Source organism: Pan paniscus, chromosome 12 (assembly GCF_029289425.2).
Source record: "Pan paniscus chromosome 12, NHGRI_mPanPan1-v2.0_pri, whole genome shotgun sequence".
NCBI classification, from domain to species: Eukaryota; Metazoa; Chordata; class Mammalia; order Primates; family Hominidae; genus Pan; species Pan paniscus.
In genome coordinates this window covers 18,440,560-18,454,391 of record NC_073261.2, presented here as the reverse complement: position 1 = coordinate 18,454,391, position 13,832 = coordinate 18,440,560, and the positions used below count along the sequence as shown (strand labels likewise).

Below are 13,832 nucleotides of genomic sequence, written 5' to 3'. Positions count from 1 at the left end.
GTCCAATGAGGGACACGGGGCTAGTGGGCAGATACCATTGTTTGCACACACGAGACTGGGTACAGAGCCAGGCGTGATCATCCAGGAAAACAGGGAGGAAAGAGAGGCCGATGAAGGCACTGATTTTTAAGAGCTTGCTTGGTGGAGTAATAGATTTTAGGGAGGGGGTTGCTCTGCCAAGTGCTGCAGCTTAAATGGAGCCAACTGTGGAAAGGAGCTGGCGGCACTGCTCTGGGAGTCCCTTGTCTTTGGGAGGGGTGTTTCACGGCCACCTGCCTTTCATCCCCACAGCTCACAGCAACTTACAGAATTTCCGACAGTCTCCTTGGAGACTTAGAGAAATGTGTGCTGAAGGTGAGGAGTCACTCAATCACTGGCAACCAGGCGGAGGTGACTGATAGCGAAATGTGCTCTAGTTGTAGTGGGGCTTGCAGCTGGGTATCCTCTGTGGAATGCTTGCTGGCTCATGATAGATGAGTCACTTGTCTGTAGCGGTGGCCGGGGCTCTGGCCCAGACCCTTCTCTGTTTTCTTATGTGAGTGAAGGCTGTTGTATTGCATAGTGGGTGAACCACATCTGGGGATTCTAGACTTGGCACTGCCCTCTCTTCCTGTGGAACCATGGGTCACCCATTTATCACCTCTGGGCCTCAGTTTTCTCACATGCAAAATCAGGGTTGAAGCCAGGCATGGTGGCTCACGCCTATAATTTCAGCACTTTGGGAGGCCCAGGAGGGCAGATCACTTGAGGTCGGGAGTCCAACATGGTTGAAACCTCATCTTTACTAAAAATACAAAAAAATTAGTCAGGTGTGGTGGCTCATGCCTGTAATCCCAGCTACTTGGGAGGCTGAGGCAGGAAAATTGCTTAAACCTGGGAGGCGGAGTTTGCAGTGAGCCGAGATGGCACCTCTGCACTCCAACCTGGGCGACAAACAAACAAAAAACAAACAAACAAAAAAACAAACAAACAAAATACAGACAACAAAAACTAAAACCAGAGTCAGGGTTGGGCTTGATGGTCCCTATCAGTAGCAGAGTCCCCTGGTGTGGCACTTTGACTTGTGGATAAATAGGTTTTTCATTGCTGCAGTTTCAAACCTTCAGCTTCTCTAATATCCCCTGACACTGACGGATTATTTCACACGAACCAGAGAGGCCATTAGGTGAGAATGCCTTCATCTTCCCTCCCTCCCACCTCTGAGCACCCTTCTGTTTCCTTCTGAGCTTCTTCCTATTTCCTCCTGTCGTCTTCTCCTCTCTGGACCCTGAGGGGTTTCTCTTCTCTTCTAAGGTTTCTTCTTCTGACTGGACTCCTGACACCCCCACCCCCACCCCTGCCCTTGGGAACTTGATTCCATCTCTCTCTCTCTGTCTCTCTGTCTTGCTCCCCGCTTTTCTCATGTTCCATCTTCTTTCTCCCTCACCTCCTTATAATCCACATCCAAACAAGTCCACATCTCCCCAAAAACTCCATGCCTCCCTTTTGGCCAAAAAGAACTCTACAGAGCATCAGAAGAATAATTACTAAAAATATATGTTTAAAATAAGTGGCCTTAGTAGTAAGCTCTGAGAATGAGAAGCTTCATTGTCTAGTAAGTTAATACAAATTAGTCGACAGTCAATGGTGACAAGAAGAGAGCGAAATAAGTTGGTACTTACATACCTCAAAACAAAAACTCTCTGAAAAAGCAGTTTGTTTGTCTCTTGACCTAACAATTCCAGCCTAAGAATATAACAACAACAACAACAACAACAGAAAAGACAAATTTGTTTGTAGTAATGGCCATTATAAAAGATGGAAGGATATTGGAGCATTTGAAGTGGAAAAAAAGGATACAAAATTCATCTTGTTGTGGGACCCTCTCCCCTTTTCTAGGGCCATATGGGTATAGATGCATTGGGGGAAAAATGGCTGGAAGAAATACTTTAGGAATGTCCTTTTTTTTTCTTTATATCTTTTTAAATTTCCTACATAAGCTCGTATTACATTTTGTTAGCAGAAAATCAGATTTATAACCATCCTTCTTCCCTCCCACACAACCTTCTTCCCTCCCACTTGGCCTCAGGCATTGAGGTTTGGCTTGGTTTGGTCAGCTCTGCTGGGAGGGCCCCTGGGACTCTCTGTCTCCCGGCCTCGCCATGGTGAGGGTTCGGCAGTTCTCTCCCGCAGTCCCTGCAGTCCCTCTTCTCTGGCTTCTGTATCTGCCAGTTTTCTGTTCCCACCCTGCGTGTTTCCCTAGTGTCTTGAATAATTTTTTTTTTTTTTTTTTGAGATGGAGTCTTGCTCTGTCCCCCAGGCTGGAGTGCAGTGGTGCGATCTCGGCTCACTGCAAGCTCCGCCTCCCGGGTTCACACCATTCTCCTGCCTCAGCCTCCCGAGTAGTTGGGACTACAGGCGCCCACCACCTCTGCTTGGACCTGAGACACGATGTTCCCCAGAGTGCTGCTTTCATGGTGGTTTTCCTGGCCTGACACCTGTGAGTGATCAGACTGGGAAAGAGGATTCCCTTTCCCAGTCCTTCGTCCTGCAAGTGGCTGGCTCTGGTGTAGACGGGGGTGTCATAGGTAGCCTGCCACACAGGGTGGCTCCTCTGTTCGCCTCCTGTTTTCCCTGGTCATGGCGGGCTCCCTGAGGAATCACTTCCCCTCTTGTCTGTGTTGGTGTCCTAGCTTAGGTGGCCCCTTTTCCTGCTGTTCTCAACTTTGGTAGCACCTTGGCACCATCTGGGGAGCTTTGTAGTCCTGAGGCATGGGTTCCCCCTAGCAGTTTTAATGTCACCAATTGGGTGGAAGCCAGGCCTGGGAGTCTAGAAGCTCCCAGCTGAGTCTGCTGGCTGCTACACTGAGGACCTTGTCTCCTGTCTGTGTCGTGCCTCGTTGCAGATGGTCACACCCATAGAGCAGCCCGTGCCTAGAGTCCTGGGCCTTGGGGCTCAGAATGGGGCCAGGCCTTCCTGCTGAGCCGCCCCAGTGACACAGGCACTGATTGGCCACTGGAGAAGCGGGAGTGAATGGCAACAAGGCCAAGTGGGAAGCCTGTGTCTGCACTGACCGCCGTGCCCCAGGCCGGTCTAGCCCAAAGAGACCTCCTGCTTTGACTTTTCCTTACTGGGCTGTGCCTACCTTGTGAAAACTCCAGTAAAATTAATCCAATGGCTGCTTGGCCAGACAGTCAGGACACATTTCGTGAGCCCTGGTCTGGGCTCAGAGGTTTGGAGTCCACAGCTGGGCCTTGATCTTCTTTCCCCAGTGACGTCCTCAGGCTGGGGTGTGGCAAGCTCGGAGAGGATGGGGACCCTCACTCTGTGGCCCAAATAGAGCAATAGGGCCTTTTTCTTCTGCTTCAGATTATCTATTCTCACAAAGGGAACAAGCGTCCAAAAACCTCACAGAACAGCATTAGGAAATCAGGAATTGCAGCCAAAGGACTCTTGTCCTCTGTGTGAGGCTGAGTCGGACTTCCGTGACTCATGGTTCTGTTATTCTGAGTGTTTGAGACTATTAAGGAAATTGAATTTAGAGTGTCGTGATTTGTGAGAACAATGAAATAGGCTGTTCATATTCCTGTAGCGTCAGCAGCAGATGAGATGGGAGGTGTTGTCTTTCAGGCAGACAATTGGGAGCAGGCTATTGCCTTGTGCAGGTGTCTTGTAAGGGCTGAGGAAAGCTTCTTGAGGTCTGAGCAGTAGCTGAGAGGTCTGCAGATCCCCTGCCTCAGTAGAGGGACCCATCAGCAACTGCCAGTCCTGGGCCAGAGCCGGCGTCAGCCATACACCGCATGGATCCTGAGACTCCCGTGTGCTTTCGCAGCCCTGAGATTCCATGTGCTTAGTCTCCTTCTGTTCACCCCTTACCAGATATTCCCGGGGCACATGCTGGAGTGCCTGTCCTTTCTTCTTGCATCAAGTGTGTGGTGGCAAATGAGGAAGGGATTTTCGTATTCTCCTCGTGTGCATTCCAGCCAGGGAGGCCAATGAACAGGAAATGCTCATGAAAAAAGTCAGATGGGGCAGGTGACATACAGGTAATTAACACCATGGGAACATATAATGGAGAATGACAGAGAATGACTTTTATGTTTGGTGGCTGGGGAACATTTTTAAAGAGATGGTGTCTAAACTGAGAGCTGAAGATGTGAGTGGTGAGAAGGGGCCAGGGAGGCAAAGATCGGGGACAATCGCCTGGTGCAGGGAGACTAAGGAGAGATTGAGCATGGTGTTTTCAAAGAACCTCGGGGTGGCCCGAGTGGTTTTGCAATCCAGGAAAGGAGTTTGGGACATGTTCTCTGTGCGTTGGGAAGCCATTGAAAGGCTGTAATCAGGACAATACGTGATCTGGTTTGCTTTAGAAAGTTCTTGAGTGAGTAAATAGATGAGTGAGTAGTGAGTGAGAGAGGCTTAGACACCAGAAGAGCTCGTGCCACCGACGTGCGGCCACGGGCACTTGGTGGTTCTGTTTGCCCTGCCCAGCTCATGTGCTCATAGGTGAAGTTTTTGCCATCAGCAGTGATCATTAAACAGTGAGATGGGTAATTGTAGCGAGGGTATTTTCTCTGTTGGTCCTAGATTGCCTAGAATCCTGATAGAAAGAATAGTTTTCCTTGAACTTACAATTGAGCAAATCCTCTGTAGCTATTTTTTTTGTACTGTTTGAAGGATGTACTATTTATGGCCTGCAAAACAATAGATTCTAATCCGAGCTGGAGATAAAACATGACGGGGGCATAAAACATTAAGAAGCACACATGAGACACAACAAAGCATTATGCAACAGCTTCTTCAGGCAAATGTGCACATTTTGCATCTAGGAGCAGCTGAGAAAAGTGACACAGAGCAGAATTGTCCTAATATATAAACCTCAGGTGGTATTATGAAAGTAAATACTATATTCAGTCTTTAGGCAAAACCATCAGTACTGATTTTTGCCCATGAATGCAATTCTGTCTTCCTGATGTGTTGGAACTACCCCCAAACAAATGCCAAATGTGAGATTGAAAATTAAATTTATAGGGCCCTAAGCTGTTTGGAACTGTTTTTAAGATGAGAGCTGTTCCACCTAATAGTTGCTATAGGAATAAGCTGGCAGGATGAGGAAAACCCAAGAATGCCAGTTAGCAGGAGAAGATATCGGAGTTTCTGTTAGGCAAACACAGGGAGGAAATATGGAGATGGTATTATTTGCGGCACTGAGAATCACAGCCTCCAGAGACAGGAGTCAAAGTCACTCAGAACCTCAATGCCCAGGCCCTTGAGGCAGCCTGTGGCCCAGGGCAGGTGCCCCTCCTGCTGCTGGCCTTGGAGGGGTGGCCTGAGAACAGGGGAGATTTTACACACCTTTCCCACTGCAGCCTGTGCCATCATCATATTCTGCAGGGTGTGGACACAAGTTAGAAGCAAGACAAAGTTGGCTGGCCCTGAGCTTGCCCTTGGGTTTGAGACTTGATCAGGTGCCAGTATCTCTATGGAGAACTGTGAGTACAGTTCTTGCTGTCTTTGTTGTTGGATGGCGTCCCCTTTAAGTGTTTAGTCCTGTTGTCTGGGCAGCCTTGTGCTGAGGGACCCATTGCTGAGCAGAGTGTGCCCAGTTCTCAGCAGATAGAATGAGAGCCCCTGCACCATCTCACGGGAAGCTCCCCTGCTGGAGCCCACTTGGGTTCTTGCCATGTGGCCTCCGTGCTCCTGGTGAATGTATAGCTCCTGTCTCTCTAGGGTCATCTTACTGGCTGCTCTGAGGTTTTCAGACCACAGAGACAGGAGTAGAGCTGTCTGCTGCCATGGTCAAGGTGAGGCCCATGCCTGTGGTCATTCCCTCTGTCCCCAACTTGGGAACAGTGTCAACCTCTGCTGTAACTGGAATTCCCTCTTGGTGCTTTCATGTAATTTTTGTTTCTTTGTAGTTTTTGTCTGGATATTCAGACCCTTAGAGTCTGGCAAAATAATTTGCACATTAGTGCTTCCTATGTGGGTTGATTATTTTCTTTTCTAAGAGTCAACTAGAAATCAAAAGTAAATTAAGTTTTTATTTTTATTGGACAAACTGCACCTCTAGCCTGACATGTTATTATAGGAACTTGGGCTTTGAGGAGACAAATTTAAGTCTATATATAAAATAACTTTACGAGTTTTCATATTTGCTGCTTATCCCTTGAACTGAGACCATATTTGTTAAGATTTCTCTCTGAAATTGGCCACAATAAATATCTTAACAAATTCAGGAAATTCATTCTAAGTCATCATTTTTGCTATAATTCCTGGACCTTCAGATTTTCTGGTTAAAGTTGCCTCAGGGGGACCCTCAGATCTTTTATGGAGTTTGTAAATCCATCATGAGAGATTGAATCTAGAGTACTTAACACTTGAAATCTAGAGTACTTAACACAATCCCGGGCATCATTTACTGGTCTCAGGAAATCCTTTGAGGGAACAAAAAAAAATTACTGCTATAATGAAAGTCTCTAAGCTGGCTTATTCACAAAAAACCAGTGTGGTGAAACAAAAAAAGAGCATGGATTTTTGAAATCAAGACACCTGGATTCATACTTCAATTTTACACCTAGGACTGTGATAACATTGGGCAAGTTACTTAGCTTCTTTGACTTCTGTTTCTTCATTTGTGAAGTGGCAGGATACCTGCTTTGCAGGGTGGTTGTGAGGTTGACGGAGGCTGCCTTAGGCTTTTCAAGCTGTTGTAACAAAATACCATAAACGCAGTGGTTTAAAAGTGGCAGCAATTTATTTCCCACAGTTCTAGACGCTGGTCGTCCAAGATCAAGGCACTGGCAGATTCGATGTCTGGTAAAGACTGGCCTCCAGGTTCACAGATGATGCCTTCTCACTGTGTCCTCCCATGGTAGAGGGGGCAAGGCAACTCTCCGAGGCCTCTTTAGTAAGGCACTAATCCCATTCATGAGGGCTCCACCCTCACGATCCAGTCACCTCCCCAAAGGCCTCAGCTCCTAATAGCATTACCTTGGAGGTTAGGATTTAACATATGACTTTTAGGATGACACATACATTCAGTCCATTGCATACTCCAAGGAATATCACGCCTAACAGGATGGCTGGAAAGTGTAGATGTTTCACCACTGTAGTACCCTCCAGCCTTCCTTTCCACACACAGCCAGTGTATCTCCCTGCACGTGTCTCATTTGACCTGTGGAGTTAACGTGCCTGGTGGAATTGCCCTGGCTCGTCCTAAGGCTGGATGTCTCTGCTCAGATGGACTGGGAGGCAGTGGGGATGCCGGGGTAGAGATGATACCTGAGCCTGGAGAGCCTCGCTTGCTCTGAGTTGAACTGCAGTCAAATGCCCTAGCTCATCCATGTGCTTCTGTTCTGACAGCGATGCTGGGGGTGTCTTCCTTCCATTCGGTGACACAGGCTTGATGCTAGGACCCCTCTGACTTAGGGCTCCAGGCCAATGCTGCAGCTCAGCCTTGAGGAGGAGTTCCCAGAGCATGAGGAGGACTCATGTTGGAGGATGCTGGTTAGTTTCTTTCTGGTCGGACCCTCACTTTTTGAGATGATGTGACATCTTTCCTGTAGTCACAACTACATTCAACTCTAAAACCATTTTAATTTTTCATTTTCCCATGTTTGGGGAATTGTAATCCCATGGGTGTATGGATATTATCCAGAGACATGAAACATGGATTTTGGGTTTGCAGAGGACAAGGAAGCTATGAGATAAGGGAGAACAGAATGAAGTCACACCCCACACAGATGCCCACAGATTATGTGCTGCAGTGAGTCCTTAATGTCCTGGAATCAGCGACACACCAAGAATGGCTTTCAAGAGCTTTCTTGAGCCCTTTATCCAAATCTCTGCAGCCCCCTCCCTGAACTTCGTTAGTTTCTAGATCAGTTTGCTTCCTAAGTAACCTAGCACACTTGTGTAAGACCAGCTGAGCTTCCCAGATGAGCCCTGAATGTCACGGCTCCTGACCATTCCTCTGAGGACACTTCCTGGAAGTTTTTGTGCAAAACCATTCTTCTTCCCACCTTAAGACAGGCATGGGTGGTCACGTGTCAGTCCAGCCTGCTGTGCTCTTCCTGTGCAGAAACTCTTGCCTGGTTACACTTGGCGGCTTCTCTTTATAAACAAAGGTGTGAGTGTCCTTAACACCTCACAGTTGACGGACTGACTGCGTTAGCTCTTCCTTTGTTAGTTTCTGATTGCCAGTGAAGGAGAACATCTTCTATATGTTTTTCCCTGTATCAATTAGGATTTGCTGTATAACAGACAACCCAAAACTTAGAGGCTTAAAATAATACCTTTTTATTTAGCTCACCGTTGTGTGTGTTGGCTGGGATTACTGGGGCAGCAAGGATGGCCTGGGTTCCTCTCCACATGGTCTCTTATATCCCCCAAAGGCTAGCCTGGGTATCTTCATGTGGTGGACTGAAGGTCCCAGTAAGCAACAAGAAAAGGCAGACTCCAGTGTGCAAGCGCTTTTTAAACCTCCATCTGCATCATAATTGTTGTTGTCTCATTAGCCAAAGGAAGTCACAGGGCTGCCAAATCTAGAGGCAACCTTGGATGGAATATTCCAAGGGCCTGGATCCAGGGAACATGAATCAATTGGAGGCTGTTACTCTACAATCCACCACAAAGTCCACTGCCTGTTTTCTTTTGATTGTTGATCTTTTATATTAGGAGGAGTCTTTTTAATATATTCTGGATATTAATTCTTTCATTGCTATATATGTTGATTCAGATGAATAGGAGTTCTTACTTTTAATAAACAAGGTCACTTCTCTCAATCTTTTTCTTTTCTGATGTGCTCATTTTGGCTATTGTTTTAAAAATCTTCCCCACCCTTGAAGCCATACAGATATTCTTCTTATTGTTTCCTGAAAGTTTTATGGTTTTGCCTCTCGTGATTATGTGTTATCGCTCTCATTTTTTTCCTTTTGGTAGGATAATTAAGAAGGTTTTTATTAGGTAAGCTCCATTTTCTCACCGCATCAAAGTCATTTATGCAGGCCTGCTCTGCAAGTGGCATTTTCCACATGGAATTAAATGGATGTTACTACCCTGTAGTTAATTCCAGTCTAAGACAATTGCAATGCAGACAGAAACCTTGAGACATTAATTGACCAAACATGTATATTAAATAGGTTTGAATATTCAAGTGCAAGCAAATAATTAGTACACTTGGTGAGTGAAGAGAAAAATGAAGTACTGCATTTCTTTCCTTTCCTTCTTTCCTTGCCTTCTTCTTTTCCTTCTTCCTTTCCTTCTTTCCTTCCTTCTCTCTTTCTCTCTCTCTTTCTCTTCTTTCTCTCTCTTTCTCTTTCTGTCTCTCTTTCTCTCTTTCGTTTTCTCTCTTTCTCTCTTTTCTCCTTTTTGTTTTCCTTTTTCCTTTCCTTTCCTGTCCTGTCCTGTCCTGTCCTGTCTTGCTCTGTCACCCAGGCTGGGATGCAGCCTCCACCTCCTGGGCCTAAGTGATCCTCCCACCTCAGCCTCCTGAGTAGCTGGGACTATAGGTGCATGCCACCATGCCCAGCTAATTTGTAATTTTGTGTAGAGACCACAGCTCACTATGTTGCCTAGGCTGGTCTTAAACTCCTGGCTTCAAGAAATTTCCCTGTCTTGGCCTCTCAAAAAAGGATTGATTACAGGTGTGGGCCACCACACCTGGCCAAGAACTACATTCGTTAACTTCAGCTAAGCAACCCCCGCCCCCGACTCCTACCCTGTTCTTTCTTCAGGTTTCTGTTGAAAAGTTATTTGGTAAAAGAAGAGGGCCTGAGCAGTGATTCTTAAGATGGAGGGAAGGAAACCTAACACATAATCTTTGCAAAAATCCCCGAGCAAGTTGGTATTATTGCCATGACTACATGAGGAAACCAAAGCTCAGAGGATCTGGAGAACTGTTGAGCAAGGAACCCTTCCCTCCTGCACCAGATCTTTTTCTTTCTTTCTTTCTTTCTTTCTTTCTTTCTTTCTTTCTTTCTTTCTTTCTTTTTCTTTCTTTCTTTCTTTCTCTCTCTCTTTCTTTCTCTCTTTCTCTTTCTCTCTCTCTCTCTCTGTTTCTCTCTTTCTTTCTTTCTTTCTTTCTTTCTTGACAGAGTCTTGCTGTGTCATCAAGGCTGGAGTACAGTGGCGCGATCTCAGCTCACTGCAAGCTCCGCCTATCAGGTTCACGCCATTCTCCTGCCTCAGCCTCCTGAGTAGCTGGGACTACAGGCGCCCGCCACCGCGCCCGGCTAATTTTTTGTTTTATTTATTTATTTTTTAATTTTTTAATTTTTTTAGTAGAGATGGGGTTTCACTGTGTTAGCCAGGATGGTCTCGATCTCCTGACCTCATGATCCACCTGCCTTGGCCTCCCAAAGTGCTGGGATTACAGGCGTGAGCCACCGCACCCGGCCTGCACCAGATCTCTTTCTACCAAATTTTAAGTCAGTGAAATATAAATGAAAACTTGTTATTTTTACCGTGACTGACATCAGTGTTTTTGAGGGCAAAACAGTAGGTGTTCCTTTTTTTTTTTTTTTTTTTTGTCTAATTAGAATTCTTGTTTTTATCTGTCCTTAAGGTTTTTCTCTGTCTTTAAGGCTTTTCTCCACTCCTAGGAATGTTCCCTAAGGTTTTGATATAATTCAGGAATTTGTATTTAGGGAAAGGCAACTGAACCAAGTTACGAGAATTTTTAGAACTTTGGAAGCCCTGGGGAAGACATCTCGCCCATTGCTGGTCGGACAGAGCCAACGTGGGGGTTTCTAAACATGCACAAGCTAACAGTCTCCATCAGCTCTGAATTCACTTCTGAGCTTAGCAATGTAAGCTTGTATTATATACGACTTCGTTTCTTCATGAAACAATCATCATAATAAATTTTGATATACTCGGAAAACTTACCAGGTTTAAATATTTATTATTATTATTAAAATAAATGGAATAATAATGGACTGGATTTTAAAGGATCTAGAATTTGACTGTTTTTCTTTTTCAAAACATGATAAATACAGAAAAACCTTTAACAAAATAATAACAGTAATAATAATAATAATAGTGGTATGTTTCCTGGGCTAAATTTAGAAAACTATTGAGTATGAGGCAAATATGGGAAACATATTTATATCAAAGGAGGACCTAGAAGCAAACTACCATAACTTGCCAAATTCAACTTCTATGTTTGTTATAATTTAGTAATTAGCTGTTTTAGAAAAAAAAAAGTGCTTCAATAGGGAATTAGGATTTTCAGAATTTTGAAGCCCTGGGAAATAATTATATCCAGTGCTGTTTAGGTAGAACAAAAAATCAAATCACTTACCTGGAGTAAATCCAAAAAAGTGAAACCATTTTAAAAATTATCTTTTTAAATTTCTAAATTAACATTGTTTAGGCATATACATTGCATTCTGTATAGCTTTTTTTTCAAATTATTAATATTTTTATTTATTTTTTTTTTTTGAGATTGAGTCTCACTCTGTCGCCCAGGCTGGAGTGCAGTGGCATGATCTCGGCTCATGGCAACCTCTGCCTCCTAGGTTCAAGTGATTCCCCTGCCTCAGCCTCCCACAGTAGCTGGGATTACAGGCATCTGCCACCATGCCTGGCTAATTTTTTTATTTTTAGTAGAGATGGGGTTTCACCATGTTGGCCAGGCTGGTCTCGAACTCCTTACCTTGGGTTATCCACCCGCCTCAGCCTCCCAAAGTGCTGGGATTAATTACAGGCGTGAGCCACCATGCCCGGCCCAAATTATCTTTAATAAAGAAGTAGAGAGATGCAAGACACCGGGCCTACCGCGGGAGCATGAGGGAGTCCGTGCATTCCTTTCCAAGGCATCTGTGAGTGCATGGAGTAGACACCATGAGCAAAGCTCACCCTCCCGAGTTGAAAAAATTTATGGACAAGAAGTTGTCATTGAAATTAAATGGTGGCAGACATGTCCAAGGAATGTTGTGGTCATTTGATCCCTTTATGAATCTTGTGATAGATGAATGTGTGGAGATGGCGACTGGTGGGCAACAGAACAATATTGGAATGGTGGTAATAGGAAATAGTATCATCATGTTAGAAGCCTTGGAACGAGTATAAATAATGGCTGTTCAGCAGAGAAACCCATGTCCTCTCTTCATAGGGTCTATTTTACTATGATGTAAAAATTAGGTCGTGTACATTTTCATATTAGACTTTTTGTTAAATAAACTTTTGTAATAGTCAAAAAAAGAATTAGATAATACTAAAAAATACCAAATATTTAATATTTTTAATACCAATTTTCTAATCCCTTTAAAGTACATAATGAGTTTTAAGAGGATGGTTTCCAGGGTTCTAGACTTTGAGTTCTCAACCTTATGTTCTTAAATCAGCAAAAGTACCCCCCAAATTAAACAAGATAAAACTTTTACTGAACACAATGGCTCATGCCTATAATCCCACCACTTTGGGAGGCCAAGGCAGGAGGATCACTTGAGCTAAGGAGTTAGAGATCAGCCTGGGCAACATAGTGAGATGCCATCTCTACAAAAAATACAAAAATTAGCTGAGTGGGGTGTCACAGGCCTATAGTCTCAGCTACTCAGGAGGCTGAGGTTGGAGGATGGATTGCTTAAGCCTGGGAGGCAGAGGTTGCAGTGAACCAAGATTGCACCACTGCGCTCCAGCCCAGGTGACACAGTGAGACCCTGTCCCAGAGGAGAAAAAAAAACTTTCAACATTATAATTTAAAAAGATGTTTTAGGCTTAATTTAGAAAGTTTACATTGTTCAACAGAAGCCGGGTTTATTTTTAGAGGAATAGTTGGGTGCAAACTCTCAAAATTTTCTGAACTTAATGTTTACTTCTGAAACTGCTTCCTCAGGCTTGTTTTATAAGCTTTGTCTTTTTACAGGCCTTCAGTTTTAGCTTTATCATGGGTTGATCAGCCGTCCTGGTGTTCCTGGGACTGAGGAGTTTCTTGGGATGTGGGACTCTCAGTGCTAAAACCAGGGATATTTCAGGCAAACTAGAATGACAGAATGAGTTAAGATGGATTATGTCCTGATAAACCCATCAATAGTTGGAAGTATCATAAGTTGAAAACGCATGTAATACACCAAACCTACAGAACCTCATAGCTCAGCCTAGCCTAATTTAAATGTACTCAGAACAATATACATGAGGCTGGCTAATGTAATCAGCCTACAGTTGGGCTGAATCGTCTAACACAAAGCCTGTTGTATAATAAAGTGTTGAATATCTGTGTCATTTACCTAATACTGTCTTGAAAGTGAAAAACACTGGTTATATAGGTATGTGAAGTACCGTTTGGGTATTGTATTGTACCATCATAAAGTAGAAAAATCCTAAGTCAGCCCATCGTAAGTAGGGGACTGACTGTAGTCAATCACCCTATTCTTCTTGAACCTCAAAAAGCAAAATCCATCAGTTTAAATTTAGACCCACATGTGTAGCCTTTACTTTTTTTTTCTTTTTTTAAGAGCTGGAGTCTTGCTCTGTTGCCCAGGCTGGAGTGCAGTGGTGCGATCTCAGCTCACTGCAACCTCCACTTCACGAGTTCAAGTGATTCTCCTGCCTCAGCCTTCTGAGTAGCTGGGATTACAGCCACGTGCCACCATGCCTGGCTAGTTTTTGTATTTTTAGTAGAGATGGGGTTTCACAAGACTGGTCTTGAACTCCTGACCTGAAGTGATCCGCCTGCCTCAGCCTCCCAAAGTGCTGGGATTGCAGGCATGAGCCACCGCGCCCGGCCTAGCCTTTAAATTTGATTAAGGTGCTTTGATTAGTTTATTTCCTTGGGAGGCAGAAGTGTTTACAAAGAAGAGGCCCCAGGATAGGCTGTGTCCATGTGGTTTCGGGACGTTGGGTGCTGCTT

The 13,832-nt window shown here is 44.6% G+C and overlaps 2 protein-coding genes across 2 annotated transcripts in view; both read left to right on the top strand.

Annotated features, from left to right (window-relative positions):
- SH3RF3 (SH3 domain containing ring finger 3) overlaps positions 1-13,832 on the top strand; it is a 374,465-nt gene that overhangs the window by 110,591 nt on the left and 250,042 nt on the right. The gene's annotated exons all lie outside the window — the stretch shown is intronic.
- Positions 11,691-12,176, top strand: LOC112438910 (small nuclear ribonucleoprotein G-like). The gene has a single exon (XM_034953591.3). It carries the CDS (start codon positions 11,825-11,827, stop codon positions 12,050-12,052), a length of 228 nt encoding a protein of 75 aa, XP_034809482.1. The 5' UTR covers positions 11,691-11,824; the 3' UTR covers positions 12,053-12,176.